General features: G+C 45.0%; 1 protein-coding gene across 6 annotated transcripts in view; it reads right to left on the reverse strand.

Moving 5' to 3' along the window:
* DGCR2 (DiGeorge syndrome critical region gene 2) overlaps positions 1-27228 on the reverse strand; it is a 66594-nt gene that overhangs the window by 34536 nt on the left and 4830 nt on the right. The window contains exons 2-5 of one of the 6 annotated variants that reach the window (XM_033956573.1): positions 25724-25756; positions 11281-11403; positions 4939-5076; positions 4220-4430 (exon numbers count right to left, since the gene is read on the reverse strand). In XM_033956573.1, the coding sequence (XP_033812464.1) occupies positions 4220-4430; positions 4939-5076; positions 11281-11403; positions 25724-25756 (505 nt within the window). Of the gene's footprint in view, positions 1-4219; positions 4440-4938; positions 5077-11280; positions 11404-25723; positions 25757-27228 lie in introns of all 6 variants that reach the window. The other 5 variants (XM_033956575.1, XM_033956574.1, XM_033956572.1 and 2 more) reach the window with 5 other exon arrangements.

Consider the following 27228-nt stretch of genomic DNA (forward strand, 5'->3'; position numbering starts at 1 on the left):
AGGTCTTGGAAGATCCCAATGCCCCAGAAGCCATCATGAGGCCTGTGGCATTCCCTCGAGAAGTGGAACCCTCCAAAATCTCCCTCCAGCCATAGGAAGTAATGCAGATGCAGCCTGAACTAACCCCAATGGTCCTGCCACCAGAGAACAGTGGGTACAGAATCTGGATGCTGCTCTCTGCATGCCACAGGAGAAACGTTTCACATGGTCCACTGCCATCTTAAAAACTCCCCTGCTCCAACCTTTTTTTAAATCTAGCAAGTCAGCCACACACCACAGGAGTTATTGGCAATGCTGCCAAACTGTGGGAAGTCGATCACATCCAGCGCTCAGGGAAGCAGGGAACAAGAAATAACAGCCAGGCAGCAGAACTCGCCCCTGACAGCTGTGAAGGACCCAGGTCCCATCAAGTTGTGATACAGGGGCTAAAGGACACCCCATACAGGTAATTGCGGGCTCCCCAGAAGTTTAAGTCTTAAACAGGATCAGACAGATTTCTGTCTGCAGTTTCTCCGTTTCTTTTCTGTGCAGAGGATGAGGAGGGAGGAAGGAAGTCGGACACCAGAACAGAACCCACAGGGGATGGGAATTGACCTTGCGCCACCATGTGTACTCCTCAGCCAGGAACCCCTGAACCTGTACCCCCAGCTCACTTAAATAATTACAAGGTAAACAGGAGCTCAACCAAAACAAAGCCAGGAAAGTGGGACATATCTATCTGCCTGCTGGAGACAGAGAATACTGAACATCCTATATATCAGAGAGAATTTGTGTTCTCTAGCTCTACCTGCTGATGAGTGAACATAACCCATTTCTCTGGATTTGTCTGCTTGGATGACAAGGTAATTCAATGTTTCACCCAAGCTGTTATGAATACCATCCCCTCACTGCTGCAGCTGGAAAATAATCAAGGCCCCAATTAGCAGTGGAGGACTTCACCCAGATCTCTAACTTTCCAGGACATCCTCTAGATCCAGAAAAGGAGGAGTCAGAGATCAAACACTAGGCAGCTGCAAATGAATGCTTATGATATTAGAGCTTCATTTTATCTCCCTCTGCTTATTTTTGGCTATACTTCTTATGTTCTATGCTATTTAAGCAGAACTTCCCAAACCTGTTTTGGGAACCACACGGCCAGCTGGATTTTCATGATATCAACAATAAATATCCATGAAATCCAATTGCATGTGCTGGGCCCTCCAGGGTATGCACATTTCTCTCATGGAAAGAGACTTGGGAGTTCTGATCGACATGTCGATGAAGCAGTCTATGCAATGTGCGGCGGCGGCGAAAAGGGCAAACGGAATGCTAGGAATGATTAAAAAGGGGATCATGAACAGATTGGAGAGGGTTATCATGCCGCTGTACTGGGCCATGGTGCGCCCTCATCTGGAATACTGTGTCCAGCACTGGTCGCTGTACATGAAGAAGGTCACGGTACTACTTGAAAGGGTCCAGAGAAGAGCGACTAAAATGGTTAAGGGGCTGGAGGAGTTGCCATACAGCACAGTTACTTACCGTAACAGGTGTTATCCAGGGACAGCAGGCAGTTATTCTCACATATGGGCGACATCATCGACGGAGCCCGGATGCAGACGCCTCACAAGCAGACTTGCTTGAAGAAACTCAAAGTTTCGAGTCGCCCGCACCGCACATGCAGGAGTGCCTTCCCGCCCAGCGCAGGGCGCATCTCCTCAGTTCTCAGTTTTCCGCAGAGCCAAGAAGTCAGTCTTTGACTCTCTGCGTTTAACTTCGTTCCTTTGTGCCTTCTCTGAACCGCGGTTTGTATTTTTTTCTTCACGAAACGCTGTTCTTCTTTTATTTTTGGTAAAAAAAAAATAAAATTCTTCTTCCGTCCGTTTTTTGGGACAGGCCGCTCAGCCGCAGCCTGAGGGCTTCAATCTTGCGGCGGCTATTTTTCCTTCTATATCCCGGCCTGCTATGGGCTTCAAGAGGTGTAGCAAGTGTCAGCGCGCGATCTCTCTTACGGACCCTCATGGACGCTGCCTCAAGTGCCTTGGGCCGAAACATCATCCTAGGTCGTGCCTGCCTTGCCAAACACTTCAGCCTCATGCTTTCAAGCGTTGTCGTATTTTGGTGGACAAGCTCTTCGAGATGGAGTCTTCTACTGATCCCTCGACTTCGAAGGCGTCCTCGGCCTCGACTCCTACCGAGGCCACTCCTGCGCCTACTGCTTCCACCTCGAGCTTCATCAGACCTTCATCGTTTGCAGTGGCTCTTTCTTCAACGTCGTCTACTGTATCTTCCCCTGTTTCCTCAGGTCAGATAGCTCAGCAGTCAGTTCCATGTAGTGATTAAAGTGTCTAAGACTCCCAGGTCGAAGCATACTCACACTACCTCAAAGGAACCTCCAGCCAAAGTAGGTGGTCTGGTTTCAGACGCGGATCCATACTTGCCAGCCTCTTTCCAGACCATGTTAGAGAAGCAGTTTATGTAGTTCCTTACTAACAAGGGACCCAAACTGCTTCCTCTTATCCAGCCTGGGCCTTCAGCAGACTCCTACGAGGTCGAGCCGCTTCCTTTGTCCCAGTCTGACCTTCCACACTCTTTGCAGGGAGCAGAGTCTCTGCATGTGTCTGGTCTGGCATCCAAGCACGTGAAGCAAGGAGCAGATTCTTTGCGAGTGCCTCGACGGGAATCCTCACACTCTATACAAGGAGCAGAGTCTTTGGGAGTGCATCGAGGTTCCTCCACCAAGCCTCTGGAACTTCGATCTACAGTTTCTAGTCCTATTCATACATTGGCAGCTGCTGCTCTCGTATCCGAGGCGAAGTCTCCTCGATCCTCGAGATCTGGTTCCAGACACAGTTCTCACAGACGTTCAAGGCCTTCATCGAGGCATCCTTCCAGGCATAGTTCTTCTCACGACAGACCATCTTCCTCGAAGCCTCGATCTACTCCAACCTCGACCAGACCACTGACTCCTCGTTCGAGGTCTCCGATGCCGGACCTTGGGGATATCCCGGTTTAGATTGCCTCGTCCAAGTCACCAGGTTCCTTTGATGCCTTTTTCCCTGCCGAAGCTTCATCTTCGACACAGGCTGATCAGCTATCTTTCTCGTCTTTCCTTCGTCAGATGGCTGTGGACTTGGATATTCAATTAGATACTGGCTCCAAATACTCTAAGGAGTATCTAGAAGTCCTGCATCTTCCTCAACCTCCGGCAGAGTCTCTTAAGCTTCCACTTCATAAGCTTTTGAATCAGACTTTTGGTCGATGCATGGAAACGCTTTTTTCCATACCAGCTGTTCCAGGAAAATTGGACTCTAGGTATCACTGTGCATCGCAAAGGGTTTGACAACTCGCAATTATCTCATCAATCCCTGCTTGTCGAGTCCTCCTTGAAGAGGTCCCATCCTTCCAAGGTTTACGCCACCGTTCCTCCTGGAAGGGAAGGGAAAACTATGGACAAATTCGGACGTCGCATCTACCAGAATGCTATGATGTTCTCTAAAGTCCTTAATTATAATTTTCAATTCATCACTTATTTCTCTACTTCCAAAGTTTTTGAATTATTTGGATACCCAAACTTCGAGTTTCTTCAAGCAAGTCTGCTTGTGAGGCGTCCGCATCTGGGCTCCGTCGATGACGTCACCCATATTATGTGAGAATACCTGCCTGCTTGTCCTGGGATAAAGTGAGAGATTGAAGAAACTGGGCCTCTTCTCCCTTAATAGGAGACTGAGAGGGGACTTGATCGAAAAGTTCAAAATACTGAAGGGAATAGACTTAGTAGATAAAGCGAGACTGTTCACCCTTTCCAAGGTAGTGAGAACGAGAGGGCACTCTCTAAAGTTGAAAGGGGATAGATTCCGTACAAACATAAGGAAATTCTTCTTCACCCAGAGAGTGGTGGAAAACTGGAACGCTTTTCCGGAATCTGTTATAGGGGAAAACACACTTCAGGGTTTCAAAACAAAGTTGGACAAGTTCTTGCAAAATTGGAATATACACAGGTGAGGCTGGACTCATTTAGAACACTGGTCTTTGACCTGAGGGCCACCGCATGAGCAGACTACTGGGCAGGATGGACCACTGGTCTGACCCAGCAGTGGCAATTCTTATGTTCTTATGTTCTCTATGAACGTTCTAAAGTTGTTTGGAAACTCTGGATTAGAATTGTAAGCGAGGAAGCTAGCTAGCTGGACCCCACCCCCTACTTTGAGACATGTTTTCAAGACTCAGGTAAATCGCTCACCTTTGCTGATCTTTCCTTCCAAAGGCCAGCTCCTCTAGCTCCCATTCCTGTGCCAGAATGAACTTCAGCTCCTGATCAGTGCTGAATGTTGCCAGAGAGCCATTGACCTTCTGACAGGTTTGCACTGCATCCCAGTAATTCTCACCATTGAAGTAGACTTTGTAGCAGCTTGCAGATCCCTCATGGTGATACCATCCTGTTGGACACTTCCCTAGGAAACATGGAAAGCAAAAGGGGAAAAGCACCCCACAAAATTAGGACCCTTTACAATTCATCCTGCATGTTTATCACACTCCTTCAAACAATCCCTAATACTCTTCATGATCTGATACTAAAGAGGCTGCTGGCCTGTTAAGCCCCATATCAGGCTTACATGTCCCTTTGGGTTTAATGGCAGAGAATGTCTGCTTTAGATTTATAGCACATCTTTTATTATGTAAGGCGGCAAAGTCAGACACAGCTCATAGAAGTATATATAAAATATGCACATAGTATCATGCAGCCTGCCAAATGCCAACCTGATCCAACCTCATCAGTTCATTACTTGAGAGTATTTGTGTCCCGATTAGTTTTGTGCTTCAGATGTTAGTTTAATCTGTTGAATTTCTACCCTCCAAAAATGAAACCTTAATCTCTCTGGAAATAAAAATGACCTGTATCTGCAGAGCAAGTCCCTAACCTGCAACAATAAAAGGAAAGGATCACATAGAGCAACTTACTGTTAAACCGGACTGGCTGGGCCATGTTAACTGCGTGAAAGCGTGTGGTGTCTCCCATTCGGCCACGGTTGTGCCTGGACTCAACATTCTCCTTTCCACGAAAAGCTCGCTGGTCTCCCGACAAGTCTCCAGAGCCATCAAAATGAAAAATTACAATCTGGAGTCTTACTCATATGACTCAAAAGAACAAAGTGACCACTAGTAGTACACCTAACATCTATGAGACCCAGAATCAGCTTCACCAAGGGAGTTGCAGGTCAGCTTCCTGCCATGTCTCCTTTTCTAAAAGTCACTCAGTGAGGTACTTGCAACACATTATGCTTTCAGAAGCCAAACTGCAAATATGATCCAAGTGCCACAGAGCAACTTATTAGTATACTGTATAATTTTTATTAGTATAGTCTTTAGATTTAGATCGTACCATTTCAGCAGTAGCTTGTGGTGAGTTGCAAATTCACATAAAGTGAGTTACATATTAAGCAGTTTAGTTCCCGTTACTGGGGGGGGGGCTTAGTGTTTAAAGGATCAATGCAAAAAAAAAAAAAAAAAAAACTACCAAAGGCAAAAACACACTTATCAAGTGGTTTATGAACCAAGTAAATGGCCACCTGATGTGCATAAAAGGTTTTGTGCTGAAGCAAAACTTCTCATTAGGTACTAGTAAATAGTATATTTAAATGGATAGTAAAGAGACTATGAGTTATGCCACCCTGATGCAGACTACAGAAGACTTTTATAAAATCAAAATGCATAACCTAAACACCAGGTCCAAAGAGGCACAGAAGGGGATACCCTCACCCTTTATGATGCAGAGAATCAGGGCAGAAAAGCAAATAGCCCCCCACCCTAGTCCCCCAAACCTCCACTCACCAAACACCATACCCCTTATCAAAAAAATAGGAATTTAAAAAAAAACCAAACCACTCTGGTGTCTAGTGGACCCTCCTCCACAACCCCTTCCTCCCCCCCAAAAAAAAAATTTAGCCCTAGTGTCTAATACATCCCCCATCTAAAACATAGCTCTAGTTTTTGCCTGGATTCTAGTAAGTAATGCCATCTTGAAATTTTAAAGTTTGAAACTGATGCCACTTTATCCTATATAATTCATCCTGAAATATAAGTTGCAGGATTAGTCTTCCAAATAAGGAAATTTTCCTCGTTTGATAATTTTCATCCAGGCTACCAAGTAAGGGAAGATTTTCCTTGCTTGGCAGATTGGCCACATAACATGCACCCTAGGAGGCACTGCACGGAGTTGGCAGCACCATTTTCCAAGATAACATCTCCCATCTCTTCTGCTAGATATGCCATGGAGAAGAGGGAGCATCACTAGAGACCAGGGGATTTTTTTTTTTTTAAGTGAAGGTTGAAGGATCATGGGGTCCACTAGATACTGCAGCTATGACTGTGGTCCAATATGCACTAGGGCTTTTACTCCTATCGCAAGAGAGAGAGATTTGTCATTAGTGTGCAAACTGTATGTACATCTGTCTGGTCTTCTAGTTATTGCACAAGTTATGTGCACTTCAGATTTGCAGATCACTGGATATTGCATTAGTACAGGATAATTAAGTCTTTTGTTCATGTTAAGAAAAATGTGCTTAAGAGGCTCTACCACAGAGCATTCTGCACCAATCCCTAAATTTGTACTTGAGGCAACAGAGGGTCCAAAACCACAAGCAGCAGCACTAGATTTGAACCTCTGGCTTCCCTCGTTCTCAGCCCACTGCTCTTTTAGGTTACTCCTCCACTCTGCCTTATTGCTATCCTTGGATGTATGATCAGTTAATCATTTTTTTTAAATAAACAAAAATGTACTAACTTCTTCCTATGCAGGGGTAGGCAATTCCAGTCCTCGAGAACCGGAGCCAGGTCAGGTTTTCAGGATATCCACAATGAATATATATGAGATGGATTTGCATGCACTGCCTTCTTGAGATGCAAATTTATCTCTTGCATATTTATTGTGGATATCCTGAAAACCTGACCTGGCTCCGGCTCTCGAGGTCCAGAATTGCCTACCCCTGTCCTATGGGATCTGATTTCTGAATGCCCACTTGTATATCATTCTCTATCCTATATTATAAGTGAGAACGCTGTGATTGATCTGAAAAATGGCTCCAAGGATTTTAATGAAACCAGGTTATCTATGGTTTTCGTCGCAAGAAATTGAATTAACTTGTTCTGGAGTTCAGAAAAAATACATTTAGGGGGTCAAAAGGGGGATTTTAAAGATGTTTCTGCCTCCCCCTCAGGCCATTGGTCATACATAAAAGTTTAGCCAGACAAGAGACTGCAGGGAAAACCAGTACTGAAGGTTTCTAAGCAGGATGCTAAGGCACTGTCTCTGTAGCTAATGCTCCCACCAATACATGATTGTGAGGGAGAGACTGAAGGAACATATAAAGAACACAGCTGAAATTTAAATGGAGGGAAGAGATAGAATCTTAGGCAACAAATAGGTCGCAGGAAAAAAACAGAACAGAAGGTTGCTAGCAGTTTGGTAAGGAACTCTCTTTGTAGCTAAGGGGTTCTGAGGAAAACAGAAGCTGAATGAATTACTCAATGGGTGGGAATGTGCACCCCAATACCTACACAAGATAACCCAAACAACCACCCCATCACAACCATTCACATTTTTTGAATGAAGTTCGGTCTTTTAGGTACTCCCATTATAAAAAGGGAGCAAGCTGAGACTGATCTTGAAAATGGCCCTAAGGATGTTGATGAAATGGGGTCAATATACGGTTTTTGGTGCAAAAAAGCGATTTAGCTAGGTCTGGAGTTCTGCAAAATTCATTTGGGTGGTCAAACAGGGAATTGTTCCCTTCTCTTCCTGCAACTTATTGCTCAGACAGGAAGCTTAGACAGCCAATAAGCTGCAGGGAAAAACAGAAATGGAGGTTGCTAAGGCACTCTCTCTTTAGCTACAGCTCCTGCCTCTCCCTACAGCCCATTGGTCAGATATTCCTAAGGAAGCTTAGCCAGCCAATAGGGGAACTGAATGTTGCTAAGCAAAGAATGATGTATCATAACCTATTGCTGCTGGCTGCTTAAGGAAGAAAATCTGCAGTTATGGTTTCGGGGTTCTGAGGAAAATAGAGGCCGAGGGAAAAAATATGGAATATAAAGGGAGAACACAGCTGAAGTTAATACAAGCTGGGGGTGGCATGGAAACTGAACTGCAGCACGTTGGTCAAACATTACTAAACAAGCTCAGCCAGCCAATAGGCTGCAGAAAAAAAGCAAGACTTAAAGTTGCTAAGGCTCTGTAGTAGTGCTGTCCAATTTAGGGAACATTTTTCAATTCAATTTGGCCCACTGAATTGATTTTGAGATTCAATTAGATTCACTTTTCCCGCCCAACTGGGCATATTTTTCAAACATCCCAGCGGGTTTATTTTGTAGCCTCTTCACCCACCCCACCCTCCTTTGCCCTCTCCAACCCCACATTGGTGATGGTATAAACAAAATGAACAAAAGAGATACTTCCTTTCTCTGTTAGGTCCTAGCTCAGGCTCGCTGTCTAACACCAGCTCTGCAAGGATACACATTTCAAATCCGACATTGTAATCACAAAATAGAAAATAAAATTATTTTTTCTAGCTTTTGTTGTCTGGTTATTTTATTATTCAGATCATGTTTCCGTTTGTCTTCTATTAACTCGCTCACCAGGATCTCCTGCCTATTTGATGTTTTCATCTTTCTCCATGCTCACCATACATCAGCAGTTTCAAACTCTTGCACAGGGCCACATTTTGGATTTGTAGGTACCTGGAGGGCCACAGAAAAAATAGGGGTCCTTACTAAAGCGCACTAGCCGATTTAACGCACACTAAATGCTAACGCGTCCATTAGATTCTATGGACGCGTTAGCATTTAGCGCATACTAAATACTAACACACCTTAGTAAAAGGACCTCTATTTTTCTGCGGCCCTCCAAGTACCTACAAATCCAAAATGTGGATTAGCAAAAGCAATTAAGGAAAGATTTATAAATTTTTCTTTAATTGCGTCTGATAATTTCAGCTATACACAGCTGAAAATATTGCAACACGCAGAAAGTGAAAAAAGTATAAACAGCTCTCACCTCTTCCAGCACCAGACACATGCACAAGCTGTACTGCCTCCAACCACTGCTCCAAGCTGCACGTTCTGGAACGTTACCCGCCAAACTGCTGTAACCTCACGCAAGCGCTTTCCTGCGTCTGCACGATTGGACTCCACCTCACAATCGCATACAGACGCAGGATCGCGCTTGCGTGAGGTTACAGCGACTGCTGGACGCGACAGCCGGACACTTGTGGAGTGGATAATTGCGTACAGACCGAGGGCCTCAAAATAGTACCTGGTGGGCTTCATGTGGCCTGTGGGCCGTGAGTTTGAGACCGCTGCCATATATCTTCCATCTCTGTACCTTCCCTTCCACTGCCATATCCAACATACCTTTCCCACTGTCTACAATCTCTCCCTGCCTTGTATCCTGGATCAAACTTCTCTATTCCCCTCCATGCAGCATCTCTTCCTGCCTCTTCCTCCATCATCATGTGTAACATTTGCACCACCTCTCCCTGCCCTCCACCCTCTGTCCAACATTTCTCCCTCTCTCTTCTCCATGCACATCTCCCTTCCCTCCACCATATGCAGGATTTCTCCCTCTCACCCCTTTCTATATTTGTTGCATCTCTCCCTTCCTCTCCTCCACTGCATGTCCAACAATTCTTACTCTCTCATCTTTCCTTCCATGTGAAGCAGCTTTCCTTCCTCTTATCACTGTGTGAAGCTTTTCATCCATCCCTCCCATCCACCTGTGTAACAGCTTTCCTCTTTCCTATACCCCTGTGCAGTACCGACCAACCCCCCCCACACACACACACACAAACACACTCCCCTTCGGGCCTCCCAAAGCAGCAGCAGCGGTGACAGTGGCTGCCGGGAAGAGGCAGCGTTCCAAACAGGAAGTTTCTGGCCTACCCTGCTAGGGCTTCCCTCTACTGCATCAGTGACACGGAAGAGGGAAGCTGCCTTTCCCTGCCTGGCTGGCCACCGTCACCGCTGCTGCTGCTTTAAGAGGCCTGGAGGAAAGTCAGGACTCACTGAATCAGTGAGTCCAAATTTTCTACAAAGCGAATCTATTCGATTCACTGAAGTAAACTGGTGAATCGATTCGAATCGGCTAAGTCGGGCAGCACTACTCTGTAGCTACTGCTCCCACCTCCCCTATAGCCCCATTGGTCAGACATTCTTAAAGAAGCTTAGTAAGCCAATAGGTTTTAGGGACAACCAGGACTAAAGGTTGATGTCTTATATCCCAAACAACCACCCCATCAAAATCAGAGTTCACTTTCCCAAGCAAAGCTTGGTCTTCCAGGTAATTATATATGAAATATAAACATATCAATGAGTTAGCATAAATAAGACTGCATATCACTAAGATCCTGGCTACTGCAAGATGTCCAGAAAAATGGCAGAATGGATCCAGTGCAGCAAATCACCCAAAAATAGAGTTAATGCCTGGTATGGAGAAGTTTTGCATGGGTTTTATACTATCAATTCACAGAACTACATAACAGCAGGACAGAGAACAGGCCATTTTATATTGCAAATACATTTAAATATTCATGAACCATGTGGTAAAACAGAGCTGTGCTGGAACCCTAAGTAAACATTTCTTATTCAGAACAGAGCAAAGAGGTCATACAAAGCTTGCCAGTGTGACCCCCAAACCTGAGGCAGCTAGTCTAAAGGTCTTTCAATCTACTCAGAGTACAATTTTGATTCTCCCCTTCAAGAATAATATGCTTCTCCATTTCAAGAATAATAGGAGCTAGGACTCAAATCTTTTCAAGAAACTGAATACTACTACTTCAGTTAGCCAGCTGCAGAGGATAACTTTTATTCAAGTGTTCTGTCCTGCTGTAGCCTAATGTGCTGAGCTCAGGGATGGAGTCAGCTTCAAAGATACAATAGACAAGCATTACCTAAACAAGGATGCTTTAATGTTGCTATTAAATTGAAACCTCTTAACTCAAAGTAATGCAATAAACTTCTCACAAAACAGAAGTCTTACCCTAAAAACTTTCAATTCCTCTTATGTTACTTCTCCATGCTAGATTGGAATCATCAGGCCCTCCAACCTGCCTATCTGTGCTGCTTACAGTACTGTCACAAGTCTTAACTGTACCATTCAATCTCTCTCCACCATTGTGGTAAGAAAGCCTATCCAGTCTGCCTAGTCAGGTGCTCAGTAGATGCAAGATGAGAAGAGAGAAATCTACCCCAGTCCTTCCCCTTGAGGAACACAGAAGAAGGGCTCAAGATGGTCGCTTAAATTTCACTTACCTGGACAATTCACCTCATCACTCTCATCCTCACAGGTTGGCCAGCCATCACATTGCCAGTGCAAAGGGATACACTGGATGGACCCACTGTGACAGGCAAACTGCCCTGGGGTACAGCGCAGCTCTGCAAGTACAAAGTAAAACAAGACAAGTTATAGGGCAAACTCATTGGGGAGAGGGAAAGGAACATAAGATTTTTCAATAGACAGCTCTTAGGCAAATAGTTTCATGAACCTCAACTTTTCCTGTTAGAAGGGCAAATTCGTCCACTTATACTTACCACCTAAACAAAATTGCATATCCAAATAACTGATTGTCAGACATAAATGGGCCAATTCTCCTCAGGTTCACAGACAAATTTGCGCATCAGTAAAATTTGTTCATTTTATATTATGCACAACAAACAAAAGTGCATTTTAACACTATATCCCAACAATAAAAAGAGTAGCCAGCCTGTCAGAAGTTAAAGACTAGTTACTACTACAGCAGAAGACACATTGCTCCTAAAAGATCAGGTTTGAATTCTAAACTCGGCGCAAACTAATGCTCCAGCTCAATGCATTCTCCAGGGTGATAAGGAAAACCAGGAATCCATAAACCCAGACTTATCAATACGAGGCATATTGTTTAGGAACTAGTTAAAGTGGCTCCCCTTGTTGATTTTAAATGAAGCTACGTTCTTTAGGGTGCAATGGGTGAATATATGAGGACTAAAACAGCCAAGAAATGAGATTGTTTAGAACAGGGGTGCCCAACGCGTCGATCGCGATCGACCAGTAGCTCAGGAAGGCAATGCGAGTCGATCGCGGAGCCCATCCCGGGCTCTGTGATAGACTCGTGTTGCCGTCCTGATCTACGGGCCGATCAGCCTTCCTCTCCAGTGTTCTCCCTAGGGCCTTTTAGCTGCGCAGTCCGCCCAGCTGTCATCTGCCGCTGCTGAACATTAAACCCCCCCCCCAAAAAAACCGGCTTGGAGATTTCAGCCCGTAGCGAACTTATGCTCCGGGCTCTAACGTGTACGTGCCGGCTTCTCTTCTCTTCCCTCCGAAACCGGAAGTTATGTCCGGGGGGGGGGGGGAAGAAGGGAAGCCAGCACGCACATGTTGAGAGCCCTGAAGCAAGCGTTCACTACGGGCTAATGCGGGAGACTGGTTAGTGAAGCATTTGTTCTTCTTCCTGCCGAGTCCTGCCTACTTTCTGTTTCCGCGAAGGCAGGACCCGGCAGCATTTCCCCCATTAGGTTGATCACGATCTTGGGCTGATCAGCCTTCCTCTTCCCGACGGCAGAATTGATGTCAGGGAGAGGAATGCTGGTTGGCCGAAGCAGGGAGAGCTTGGGGCCTGTTATTGGTGGCGTTTGGGTCCTGGTCCCCGATGGTAATGGCAGTGGCAGTGGCTTGGGGGAGGGCAGGGAGAAAGAAAGAAAAAGGGCAGGCAGGGAGACAGAAGGAAAGAAGAGAAACAGAAAAAAATGAAAGGGAGGCAGAGAGAAAGAAAGGGCAGGGAAGAGGAAGGAAAAGTTGGGGGAAGGAATGAGGTCTGGAGGAGAGGAAGCATACAGGCTAAAAGAAGGGAAGAAAGATTGTATGCACAGTCAGAAGAAGAAAGTGCAACCAGAGACTCATGAAATCACCAGACAAGGTAGGGAAAATGATTTTATTTTAAATTTAGTGATCAAAATGTGTCTGAATTTATATCTGCTGTCTATATTTTACACTAAGGTCCCCTTTTACTAAACCGCAATAGAGGTTTTTAGCGCAGGGAGCCTATGAGTGTCGAGAGCAGCGCTGGGCATTCAGCGCAGCACCCTGCGCTAAAAACTGCTATCGTGGTTTAGTAAAAAGGGAGGAGGGTATATTTGTCTATTTTTGTATGGTTGTTACTGAGGTTATAGTGCATAGAGTCATCTGCTTTGACCTCTTTGAAAAACCCTGGAATGGGAATGATGATTAACATTTTCTATGCGTACAGTGTGCTTTGTGGGTTTTTTTTAATTTTATTGTTGGTAGATCATTTTGACTTGGTCATTTAAAAAGTAGCTCGCAAGCCCAAAAAGTGTGGGCACCCCTGGTTTAGAATATTAGATGCAATAGATGCAACTCTCAGCTCCATAAGTAGAAGGCCATACAACCTATCTTGCCAGTGCCAATAAGATATTCGGCTTGGGCCTAATTTTTGTAACATGTAGTGAATCCCCACCATGTTAGTCTTCAATACTCAACATCTAGTGTCCTTCTCATTAACCTCCAAGACACCATCTGTCCCAACAGAATACTCATGGGTTAGAAATTAATGGTTTGGATAACAAATGCCATAAACCTCACTATGGCTCTCCAAAATGTTTTCATTTAGTGGCAACCCCAGATCGGTATGGATAGTCCCGTATGTGGGAAATGTATGATAGAGAATTACTACTTCCCACACCAGCTATTTTATACAACTGGCATTGAGACTTATAAAATATTCTATATTGGCCTTCTCTCAGAGATGTATTACTAGTACACCTTGGTATAGCTTTTACCCCTCATAAAATTTGCAAAGTATTTCCTGTTTGTTCCAAGAGTTTATTTCCCCACTCAGTCAAGCTGATCAGTGTTGAGTTTTCCAACCTCAGGATAAAGTCCAAGTTACCCCCCCTCCCCAAACTGGCAATAATATAGTGCAGCTAAAATCAAAATCTCCAATGTTTTGCCAAATCTTGACAAACAAGACGCATGATATTTATCAATATATTTTCTTAAGGTGTTGAGGCAGTGCGCACTTTTGGGTGTGTACCAAATAGTTGAAATGCCAAGAGTATGTCATGGCTTTCTCTACTTCCAAAGGGGTACAAGTATCTCTAACCATCACCCAACCCCTTAAGTGTTTCAAGAGGCAGGCCCAATCCACCTCTTCCCTCCCCATAGGGAGGGAAATTTCAATTTTGCCTTTTTCCTTACCCAACAAAATTTAGACACTAATCTATAAAGGCTTTTGATAACCTTTTGTTTTAGAAATATAGGTAGCAATTGTGATATATAACCATTATGGAAAAAGAGAGTCATATGGAATAAGCTAATTCTCCCCATTAAGGACAATGGAAGTCACTTACTATGTTAAGTGTGTTCTGAACCTTTTTTTTTTACTACTATCATTGCCTATATCCAGGTTATTCTTGTTGTACACTTCTTTGGGTATATTTCTTCAGAAATAAACAAACCAATTGCTGTTTAATCATTCTACATCACTCATGATTTTATACACTTTTTATGTCCTTCCTGTCTTCCAAGTATATGTATAACCTTCTGCTACAAACGTCTCCATGTACAGATCATATACTAGTCAGAAGCCAAGAGTTCAACTGGAGTCCACTATTTCTTTCTCTCCCCTACTCAAAAAAAACAAAAACCCAAAAAAACACCACCACACAAATAGTGCCTTATGCAACCCACCAGCAGGCAGAAATGCTCCGTTAAGGGGGAGGTGAGAGAAAAGCCTGCAGTACTAGCACTACTAGAAGTTTTAAAATGCATATGGAAACATAGCCGGGATTGTTGGTTCTACTCTATAGGCCTGTGAACTCAAAAAACAAGCATAAGGAAGTAAAACACAAATAAATTTGCTCATTTTATATTTAAGCATGTCATCTACAAAATGCAGGTAGAGAAAAGGAGTTTAATGGAATTCAAAATCCCAGTCTGATGTGTGAAGAATATGGGCTCAGAGATCAGGCCCAGATATTGCACTTAGGTCCATAGATAAAACAAAACAACTATTGCTACCACATCTGGCCAAATTAAAATTTTCACAAAAATCTCTCCAGCCTCTGGACCTGTGAGAAAGAGTCAAATCAGGTGCAGAATCCATCATTTTTCTAAGTGGATGCTGCGGATGGGCAGACCAAAAAGCAATGTTATTTACCGTAACAGTTGTTATCCAGGGACAGCAGGCAGCTATTCTCACTAGTGGGTGACGTCATCCGACGGAGCCCCGATGCAGACGTCTCAAACATACTTGCTTGTAGAAACTTTAGAAGTTTCGAGTCGCCCACACCGCGCATGTGCGAGTGCCTTCCCACCCGATGCACCGGGCGTGTCTCCTCAGTTCAGATAGCTAGCAGAGAAGCCAACCCAGGGAAGGTGGGTGGGACGTGAGAATAGCTGCCTGCTGTCCCTGGATAACAACTGTTACGGTAAGTAACATTGCTTTATCGCAGGACAAGTAGAGAGCTGCACGGGAACGGGGATGATGGGATGCTTATTTTTAAATGGGTTTCTACCAGAGCCTTTAATTCAGTAGCATAATTAAATGAAATAACTATTTCTGTAGTTTATAGGGACAGGCGGGGACGTAGGAGATTCCTCGCGGGGACGGGTAGGGGACGGAGGGGATTCCTCGCGGGGACGGGTGGGGACGGAGGGATTCCTCGCGGGGACGGGTGGGAGTCCTCACGGGGACGGGTGGGGACGGGTGGGACTTTGGCGGGGACGGGTGGGGACGGGTGGGATTTCTGTCCCCGCGCAACTCTCTAAGGACAAGCAGGCAGGTAATCTCACTAGTGGGTGACCTCCAAGCTAACCCAAATGGGATGGTGGGAGAGTTGGCAACTTAGGAGAATAAAATTTTGTAATACTGTTTGGCCAAACTGTCCATCCCATCTGGAGAAAGTATCCAGACAATAATGAGAAGTGAAGGTATGAACCAGGATCAAGTAGCAGCCTTACAAATCTCCTCAATCGGTGTCATCTGAGGAAGGCTACAGAGGCTGCCATTACTCTGACCTTATGGGCTGTGAATTTAATGTGAAGGGGTAATACAGCCTGGGCATAGCAGAAAGATACAAGCTGCCATCCAGTTGGAGATGGTGCGCCCCAACTTGTTCGGATCAAAGGAGATGAAAAGTTGAGGAGCAGTTCTGTGTGGCTTGGTGCGTTCCAGGTAAAAAGCCAAAGCATGCTTACAGTCCAGAGTATGAAGAGCAGATTCTCCAGGGTGAGAATGAGGCTTTGGAAAAAACACTGGAAGAACAATGGATTGATTCAGATGAAATTCCGAGACCACTTTGGGGAGGAATTTGGAATGGGTGCAAAGGACCACTTTGTCATGATGAAATACAGTAAAAGGAAGATCCGCAACCAAAGCTTGAAGCTCACTGACTCGACGAGCAGAAGTGAGGGCAATGAGAAACACCACTTTCCAAGTGAGATACTTCAAAGGAACCTTGTTAAGAGGTTCAAAAGGAGGCTTCATAAGCTGAGAAAGAACAACATTGAGGTCCCAAAACACTGGAGGCGGTCTGAGGGGAGGGTTGACATGAAAAAGTCCTTTCAAGAATTTGGAAACCACATGATGAGCAAAAAGAGGTTTCCCCTGAAGAGGCTTATGGAAAGCAGCAATCGCTCAAATGGACTCGGATCGATGCAGACTTGAGGCCAGAATGAGATAAGTGCAAAAGATAGTCCAACACAGAGGATAAGGAGGCATGTTGAGGCTCCTTATGACGAGAAAAACACCATGCAGAAAATCTAGTCCATTTTGTGGAATAGCATTGTCTGGTAGCAGGCTTCCATGAAGCTTCCAAAACATCCCTCACAGCTTGGGAAAACTGAAGGGAGGTTACGTTGAAAGGAACCAAGCTGTCAGGTGTAGCGACTGCAGGTTGGGATGAAGCAGAGATCCCTGATGCTGCGTAAGCAGAGATGGAAACACTGGTAGAAGGAAGGGCTCCCTGCTGCTCAGCTGAAGTAGAAGGGAGTACCAAAGTTGTCTGGGCCACCGAGGAGCAATCAGAATCATGGTGGCCCGGTCGGACTTGAGCTTGACCAGAGTCTTTTGAATGAGAGGAAATGGAGGAAACACATACAGAAAGAGATTCCTCCAGTCCAGAAGAAAAGCATCTGCCTCGAGGCGGTGAGGAGTGTACATCCTGGAGCAGAACTGAGCCAGTTTGAAGTTGTGGGGGGCTGCAAAGAGGTCTATCTGAGGCGTTCCCCACAGAGAGAAGATGTGATGAAGGGGCGTGGAATGGAGAGTCCATTCGTGAGGCTGTAGAAGATGACTCAAGTTGTCCACCAAGGCATTGTCAGCCCCCTGAATGTAGACAGCTTTGAGTAAGGTGTTGTGGCGAATTGCCCAATCCCAGACTTTCAGAGCTTCCTGACAGAGGGAGGCCGATCCCGTGCCTCCCTGTTTGTTGACATAATACATGGCGACCTGGTTGTCCGTGCGAATGAGAACCATCATGTCGTGAAGGAGATGCTGAAAAGCAGTGAGAGCATTGAAAATCGCTCTGAGTTCCAATAGATTGATGTGACACAGGCAGTCCACACTGGTCCAATAGCCTTGAGTGCGCAGACCATCCAGATGAGCCCCCCAAGCATAGGTCAAGGAGTCGGTCGTGAGAACCTTTTGATGGCGAGGCATGTGAAACAGCAAACCTCTGGAGAGATTGGAAGAGATCATCCACCAACGAAGAGACTGTATCAGAGCAGGAGTGACCTGAATGTGGCGAGTCAGAGGGTCGTATATTTGCGTCCATTGAGATGCCAGAGTCCACTGAGGAATTCTGAGGTGAAGTCTGGCAAAAGGAGTCATGTGTACTGTAGAGGCCATGTGGCCTAGAAGAACCATCATGTGTCTCGCCGAGACAGACGGGCGAGAGGACACTGAATGACAAAGACAAAGAAGGGCATCCAGGCGTTGCGGAGGAAAGAAAGCCCGGAGTTGAATGGTATCCAGAACAGCTCCAATGAAGGGAAGAGTCTGGGAAGGTTGCAGATGGGATTTTGGAAAGTTGATTTCGAACCCCAGACTCTGCAGGAACCAGATCGTCCTTTGGGTCGCCTGGACGACTCCCTGAGATGTGGAATCCTTGATGAGCCAGTCGTCAAGGTAGGGAAACACCTGGAGACCTTGGGTCCTGAGTGCTGCGGCCACTACAACCAGGCACTTGGTGAAAACTCTGGGAGACGAAGCCAGGCCGAAAGGAAGCACTCGGTATTGAAGATGAAAAAGTCCCACCCGAAATCTGAGGTATTGACGGGAGGCCGGATGGATGGGAATATGAGTATAGGTCTCCTTGAGATCCAGAGAGCATAACCAGTCGTTCTGCTCGAGGAGGGGATAGAGAGAAGCCAAAGTTAACATGCGAAACTTCTCTTTGACAAGAAACTTGATGGAACTGAAGAGAGTATCCCTCCCTTACGATGGAAAGGACCCAGAGGTCGGTGGTGATAGTTGTCCATCGATGGTAAAAATGATGGAGACGACCTCCAATGGGAAAAACAGGGGAGGGCAAAACGATGGGAGTTATGCTCTCTACGAGACAGTCAAAAAGGCTGAGGAGCCTTGGGTACAGCAGACGTGGAAGGTGTTTGCTGCTGCTTCAGCGTGTGCTGTCTCGGTGGGTAACGCCGCTGATGGATCAAAGGCGGGCGTGATGGACGAGGAGGAACAGGCTTGGGCTTCGGACGGAGAATGGACTGGAAAGAGTTCTCATGGTCCGACAGCTTCTTGGTCGCCGCCTCGATGTTCTCATCGAAGAGGTCAGCTCCAGCACATGGGACGTTAGCCAACCTGTCCTGAAGATTCGGGTCCATATCGATGGTTCGAAGCCACGCCAGGCGTCGCATGGCCACCGAACAAGCAGCAGCCCTCGCCGAGAGCTCAAAAGCGTCGTAAGAAGACTGCATCATCTGGAGCCTCAGTTGGGATAACGAAGCCAGAACCTCCGAGTATTCGAAGCGAGCTTGGGAGTCCAAATATGGCAGAAACTTTTGCAGAACTGAGAGGAAAAACTCGAAGTAGGTGGCAAAATGAAAACTGTAATTGAGGACTTGAGAGGCCATCATAGAGTTCTGGTAGATGCGCCTGCCAAATCTGTCCATGGTCTTGCCCTCCCGACCAGGTGGAACGGTGGCATGGACCTGGGAAGAGTGAGACCGCTTCAGGGAAGATTCCACCAGCAGAGATTGATGAGAGATCTGAGCCCCATCGAATCCCTTGTGGTGAACTGTGCGGTACCTGGCATCCAATTTACCTGGAACAGCTGGGATTGAGTAAGGAGTCTCGAAGCAGCGCATGAAGGTCTGGTCCAGCAGCTTATGCAAAGGAAGCCGGAGAGACACCACAGGTGGTTGAGGGAGATGCATCGTCTCCAAATATTCCTTTAAAAATTTGGACCCCTTGTACAGGGTAATGCCCAAATCTACAGCCATCTGTCGCAGGAAAGAGGAAAACGACAGCTGGTCAGCCAGCGCCGAGCCTTGAGAAAAACTCAAGGACGATGAGGCCTCCGGGTCCAACGAGGCTGGGGATTGGCAGGGAGAAAAAGATCCCCAAAGTGTCTTCGAGCTCCGGCATAGAAGGAGGTGAAGACTCCTGAGGCAAATATTCGATGAAAGGCTGCTTCCATCGAGGCGAGTCATGGCTCGATGAATGCCTCGAGCGACAACCCGAACTGTGCCTGGAAGTCAGCCTCGACCGTGGCACAGACGAGGCTCCAGCGAATGAATGGGACTGGAGGCGGTGGATCGAAGCAGAGGTGGCTGAGTAGACGCACCTCGAGGCACTCGCATCAAGGGCATCGGGTCCGGAGAAGGCCCTCGCAGAGACTCGGCTCCCAGCATCGAGGGAATCGGTTCCAAGGGAGGCATGGGCAAAGACTCTGCTCCTTTCGATGCATGCATCGATGCCAGACCAGACACTCGCAGAGACTCTGCTCCCTGCAGGAAGAGTGTACGACGAGGAGGCACCGGAGGCGGCTCGACCTCACGGGAGGCCCCCGCGTACCCAGGCTGGATTTGGGAAAGAAGCTTTGGCCCCATGGTAGTAAAGAGCTCGATGAACTGCTTCTCCAGCAAGGTCTGGAACGACGCCGGCAAGGAGGGATCCGCATCCGAGCTGGGACCTCCTGCATGGGCATCGGGATCCCTGCCACCCGGGTGCTTGGACTTAGAAGCCTTGGGCACCTTGAGCACCACAGGGGGAATGGGCTGCTTAGCTATCTGACCTGAGGAGGCAGAGGAAGGCCCTGCAGCCGGCAGCGAAGTCGAAGCCGGCACAAACGAAGCAGGCTTGAGGAGACTCGGGGCCGCAGAGGTAGAAGGTGGAAGTCGAAGGCTTGGCGCTCTGCGATGAGGTCAGCTCCCACGAAGCCTCCATGCTGAACAGCGACTCCCACAAGAAACAGCGACGCTTAAACGCACGTGCTGTAAGTGTGGAGCAAGGCTGGCATGATTTCGGAAGGTGTTGAGGCCCGAGATACTGCACAGTGTCGATGAGGGTCCATCAGCGAAATCGCGTACTGGCACTTGACACACTTCTTAAAACCGGTGATCGGTCGAAAAAGCTCTGCCGCTAGGTCGAAGCCGCGGGGCTGGGCCACGTGGCCTGCCCGGTCGAACGGAAGGAAAAAAATTTATTTTTTTTTTAACAATAAAATACGACGAAAATCAATGATTCTGAGGAAAAGAACTCAAAACCGCAGACTTAGAAGGCACAAGGGAAGTTACTTCGAGCAGAGAGTCGAAGACGGACTTCTCGGCTCCGCGGAAAAGTAAGAACTGAGGAGACACGCCCGGTGCCATTGGGCGAGAAGGCACTCACACATGCACGGTGTGGGCGACTCGAAACTTCTAAAGTTTCTACAAGCAAGTATGCTTGTGAGACGTCCGCATCGGGGCTCTGTCAGATGACATCACCCACTAGTGAGAATACTTGCTTGCTTGTCCTGGGATAATGGCCCATTTGGCGTTTATATGCCGTCATGGTTCTATGACAGGATTAAAAAAATGGAAGGCACAATAAAAGGGGGGGTGGGAAGAGAAGTAAGACAATTAGATGATGCTGGCAAAGAATTTGTCATAGCGAGGTACTGTTTGTAAAGACAAAAAGTGTATTACAGACCACTAACAGCTAATTAACTGCTAACGTATCTATGCTAGAAATCAACAAGCAGCAGCAGAGAGAAGGGAGGGAATAGGACATTAAACCAGAGGGTGAAAGGAACAAAATCACTCCCAGGTGGGATGAATGATGTGTTAACTATAACTTCACTCCTTTCTACACTGTACTGTTGCATTTTTGTTTCAATAAAATAAATTCTGAAAGTCAATATTCAGCAGGAGTGCCCAACACTTAAAGCAAATGGTCTTTACTAGTTTTTAAGTAGGGCCCATTTGGACCCAAACAGAGCTGAAGGAGAGCTACCAAATATCTTCCCATGTAAGGATGTGATGCTGCTGACCAGTATGTGTCAATGACCTCTGCCCCCACCAACCCACCTTCAAACTTTTTATTGAGGGTATCCTGAAGGAGGTGGTAAGCATTTTAAAATGCATTCTTATCTATTGAGAAATGTTTTGTTCTTCAAGTAGGGAGATTTTTCTCCCATGAGCTTGGGTAGAGAGGAAAATAGCAGAAAAAAAAGCCAGAATGATAATGAGGGCTGACACAAAGGTCTTCAGGGGCCACCATTGGTCCCTGTGCCTTGCTTGCATTGAAGAACACTGACTTAAAGAGATGTATTTAATTGAATTTTCAGCTAGCTGATCTGTTTCAGTCATAGAAACACAGAAATACGACAGCAGATAAAAGGCCAAATGGCCTATCGAGTCTGCCCATCCACAGTATCCATTATCTCTCCTTCTCCCTAAGAGGTCCCACACTTTCTTGAATTCAGACAGTCTTTATCTCTACCACTTCTACAGGGTGACAATTCTACCCATCTACCACCCTTTCAGTAAAAAAAGTATTTCCTTAGCTCTGGCACACTAGACAGAGCCAATATTTTTCATAGTACATTATCATTAAAATTGCAAAGTCAACAAAAAATTAAATTTGTGCTATTTATTTAAAGTTCTTTAAGCTATGTATGGATAAAAACAACGGTGAAACTAAAGTAGAGAGAACTGCTAATCAATGCAATGAATGTGCTTATTTTCGAGTGCAAATTAACTCGAAATGCAGCTCGATAGTCAACAAGCAAACACATTTTATCATCCATCATCTACAGTCTTTTTTTATTTAATTTTTCTCAGAGCTAAAAATCCTAGTTCGCAAAGATAAGAAGATCGAATTAGAAAAGCCTTGATTGCTTTGTTGCTCAAGTTAGGATAATTACTGCATAAAAAATAAAACTAAAATTATTTGTTAGATTTCAAGGACCAATCACATCAAAGAATGATGCTTGTCTGGGCAGTTGTATCCTAACACACACAGGCACTCATAACATTGACAGACTTGCATACGCAACATACATCTCATCTATTCTAGTGTATACTTATGAAGGGAATTTTTAAAAATAAAGTAAAATTCTGGAATCTCTTAAGCTACACCACACCACTGTGCCTTTGAGACACACTGCCTTAGATTAATACTGATCCTCTGAATATGCAGTCTTAACTTTAAACAGAAGGGATATCCATCTAAAGTTAAAGCTACTATTATTTACATAGCTTCTGGCTCCTCAGTTTAAATGGATACATTTTGGCTATATAACTACTTAAATAAAAAAAAAGTTATCTATTTGGTGGTATGAAATTTAAAAACAAAGCACTTATGTGGCTGGTACTCAATGTTGATTGGGTTAAGCAATTTGAATATGGAGTAGTTTATCTTTACTTGAAGCAGCACAAAGTTGGATGTTGAACTCTTTAAAATATAAACGCATAACACAGTCCATTACAAATCCTTACTTTTGAAAAGTAATGACCAGAGCCATGGCATATGCTTTTTTGTGCCAGGTTAGTTTTGCTTCAGCAGGTACTATAAACAGTAAACCCCCAAGCAGCCAAGTCAGTAAAGCTGAAGCTGTTCCATTGTGCACATGTGAAAATACTCAGTTGACCAACTAGTACTGATCACCACAAGGAAATGTAAGAGGGGCTCCCTGAAGGCCAATCATTCCAAGTCCTGCGACTAAGAGAGGAAGGTAGGTAACAGAAAATACACCACTCTATTAGAACCTATTGTATTCATAGAACTCTCATGTATCTGTAATTAAATTATGTGTTCTTAATAAGGATACCTACAGTACCTTATTATGTTATCACAAGTGAGAAAATGCATACTAGGGATTAAGAATGGATAAAATGAATTTTTGTTTGGTTTTTACTAGAGAAAAGGAAAAATTAGTTATTATCTGATAATTTTCTTTTAGTCACAAGAGATCAATCCAGAGACTTGCGAGTTGGTCCATCTACTAGCAGGTGAAGATAGAGAGAATAAAGTGTTCTGCCATAAATAACCTTCCACCTCAATAAGGCAAATGAAAAAGACAACTTCTGCCTCAGAAAAGAACCACTGAAAAATCAATTAACCATGAAAATGGACAGAGAAACGAGGAAATGAACAATGTTGGTGAAGATAACCCTGCTTATGCCAGTAACAAAATATTGTCTTGACTTCCTAACACCTTATCATGCTGTTTCTCCCCCCCCCACACACCTTTTTTTTTTGTTTTTTTTTGCATCCTACATCTGCAAACAAACTGATCCCAGAACCTACGAGTACCAAGGATAACAAGACTTAAAAAGTTTAAGTGCCTCAGGATTTATCTCTTGGGGCCAAAGGAAAGAAAATTATCAGGTAAGAACTAATTTTTCCTTCTATTACATATCAGAGATCAATCCAGAGACTTGTGGGATGTTAAAAAAAAAAGAAGAAGAAACCACCCTCAAGTAGTGTGGAAAACAGCAATCCCTACTGCCAAAGGCTACATTAGTCTTGCCAAGATATCCAACTGGTAACATTTCAGAAATGTACGTGTCAAAGACTAGGTCGCAGACTTGTAGATCTTGTCAAATAGTGATGGTCTGCGATTAAGCGAAGTAAGTAGCCTGTGCCCTTGTGGAATGTGCCACAACCTCCCCCTTCCCCCCACAAGTGTGGTGATTTTCCTGTCAAAAGGTTAGCCAAGGAAATTGCTTCTTACAGCCACCAAGCGATAGTCGCTTTTGAAGCCTGCTCATCTTTTCTGCAAACCACAAAAAGGACAAAAAGATGATTCAAAAGCCTGAAGTCGTTGGTGACTTCCAGGTATTAGAGCAAAATCCTGAACACATTCAAAGAGCACAGTACTCTGTTGGATAGTCCTCCCTGCTGAAAACAGGAAGTGAAATCAGCTAGTTCAGTTGAAAGGCTGACACCACCTTGGGCAGGAAAGAAGGAACTAGGCCTGACAGAAACCTTCCTTTGAAAATCACAGAAAAGGATCCCGGCAGGACAGGGCTGCAGCTCCGAATCTATTAGCCAGAGTAATAGCCACTCAAAAACCATCTTGAGGGCGAGGTCCTTTACTGTAAGCTGGTCCAGAGGCTCAAAAGGGGCTCTCTATAATGCTTACTGTACTTGGTTGAGACTAAGCAAGGCAGACCACCTATCTGGGAGGCTGCAAGTGGTTGACCCCACAGGAAGCACACATCTGTATGTGCCTCTAGAGAAGAATCCTTGAACGCAGTCCCGAAAACATACCAGGGTCACCACTTGACCTTTATGAGCTCAAAAGACAGATCTTTCTGAAGCCCTCCTGGAGAAAGGCAAGAAAGTGCAATTGAGAGGCCTGAAAAAGAGAAAGAGCAGCGAAGGAGCACTAAAATTGTAAAGGTCTTCCACAATGTAGAATAAGCCACTGAAATCAACCCCAAGCATTGTCATCTTCTTGATAACCTCTCTTCCACAAATTGCACCCTTTCAAGAGCCTTGCCGAAGACTAAAGGGTCCTCTACTGGAACAGGCCCCTGCTTTAGGAGACCTCACTGCAATGGAAGGCAAACTGGGTCTACATACCATAGCCTCTGAGGCCACCAAAAGCACAGGAAACTGATGATCCTCCTGGGCTGACTGGCCAATTCAGTTTGTCAAGTCTCACTAGATCTTCTATTTTGTTTGGAGGGAGATAACTGCATTTTCACCACACAATTTCCCATTACTACTTTGTATTTAACCCGGCCTTCCTATAAAATGTTCAGTGTGTGTTATGCTTCTGGGCAAGTCACTTAATCCTCTATTGCCCCAGGTACAAAAATAAGCAAAGGGAAAGGGACTTGGATAAGTACCTGTATATATGTAAACCGCTTGGAATGTGTAAACCACAAAAAGGCAGTATACAAGCCCCACCCCCCTTACTTTATGACAGAGTGTGCTGTAAATAAATTTGTTATCAGCCCATGCCTCCAAGTGTCATGTACTTTCTGTGGCTGCAATTAAATGAGATCACAGCCACAAAAAGTTTGATAAGTACCGTTTTAGACATGGGTCTCCCATTGTTTAGTCAGCGTGCTGAAATGGAGAAAAGCACTATATTAAGCAGACCTCAGTATTGAGGTTCTGGCAGGGGACAGCCATTCTAGGCTCCATAAGAAATACAAGATACAAGTCACTTAGGTAATCTCAAATGCTCAGAGAAAGGAACCACTTGTACAAAATCAGTGTGGAAAGACTATCCACATCAGAGACTTACTCACCCGACTGCAGTCTTGCCAAAGCTACTCGTGCACCTGAAAATCAAATTTAAAACAAACTTACAACATGGCTGGAAAACTGAACAAAAGAAAAAAAAAAGCAAAGCAAAAGAATGAAATATTGAGTTTTTAAATACACCTATCATTCAGGATTTTACCCACTAATAAAGTACTAGACGTTTATTATTTATACACCCACATCTGGTACTATTCTATAGTGCTATTGGATGTACACACCACTGTACACAAACCTGTAAGAAATTGTTGCTACTGTACAAAGGTACATAAATAATCTAAAAAACCAGGACCAGTGTTAGGGGGTAACAACCAGGGTAGTTATCCTGGTCCCCCTGCCTTAACCTTAAGGCATATCCTGAAGGTGTATAACTTCTCTGGACCCTTGCCCTGATAAAAAAAAAAAAAACAAAGGACTATCAAGCCCAATTCTATGGCCAAACCTGGCCAATCCAGACACAAGTACCTGGCAAGATACCATGCTACTTTCCCTTGGGATAAGCAGTAACTTCTCCAGATCTATCTTAATGATTTATGGACTTTTTCCTCCAGGAACTTGTCCAAGCCCTTTTTTAAACCCTGCTGCACTTACTAATTCTACCTTGCCCCCTGGCAAGGTGTTTCAGAATTTCTCCATTTTAAATGTTCTACTTACCCCCGCTTCTACGAAACTGCGTTAGCGGTTTCTAGCATGGGGCGCTGCGTTGAATGGCCTGCGCTGCTCCTGATGCTCATAGAAACTCAATAAGCATTGGGAGCAGCGCAGGCCATTCAGCACAGCTCTCTGCGCTAAAAACCGCTAACATGGTTTCGTAGAAGAGGGGGTTAGTAACTTCATGGCCATGTCCTTTATACTTTTTGATTTTACAGACTTTTTTCCCCATCTCCTTTTCTCCGAGATGAACCACTCTAATTTATTTAGCCTTTCCCTGTATAAATCGTTCATATCCTTGATCATTTTAGTCACCCTTCTCTGTACTTTTTCTAATAGGCATTTTGATATCCAATTTATTCTCTATTCCTTTCCTAACAATTCTTAGCATTCTATTTGATTTTTTTTTGGCCACTGCTGTACACTAATCCCCTCTTTTACTAAGGTGCGCTAACCGATTAGCGTACACTAAACACGTCCATAGACTAACATGCATGCGTTAGCGTGCGCTAATCGGTTAGCGCACCTTAGTAAAAAAGAGAAGGTAAGTGGAGGATTTCAATATATAATCCACAATGACAATTAGATTATTTTACTGGATGGTGGTTCCAAGCATTATGTAGGTTTAGTTTGGGTAAGCGCACCACTTTGCACTTGTGTGTGTGTATGTGTAGGGGGGGAGGGGTCATGAATTTGACATACCACCAATTCTGCAATGCAACCAAAGCAGTTTACACAGGAGTATATATTATATGCAGGTACTGTCTCTGTCCCTAATGGACTCAATATTTAACTGCCTCTTTTACAAAGCCGTGTAGCAACAACTCCGAAGCCCTTTAAA

The sequence above is a fragment of the Geotrypetes seraphini genome, chromosome 8 (assembly GCF_902459505.1).
Source record: "Geotrypetes seraphini chromosome 8, aGeoSer1.1, whole genome shotgun sequence".
NCBI lineage: Eukaryota > Metazoa > Chordata > Amphibia > Gymnophiona > Dermophiidae > Geotrypetes > Geotrypetes seraphini.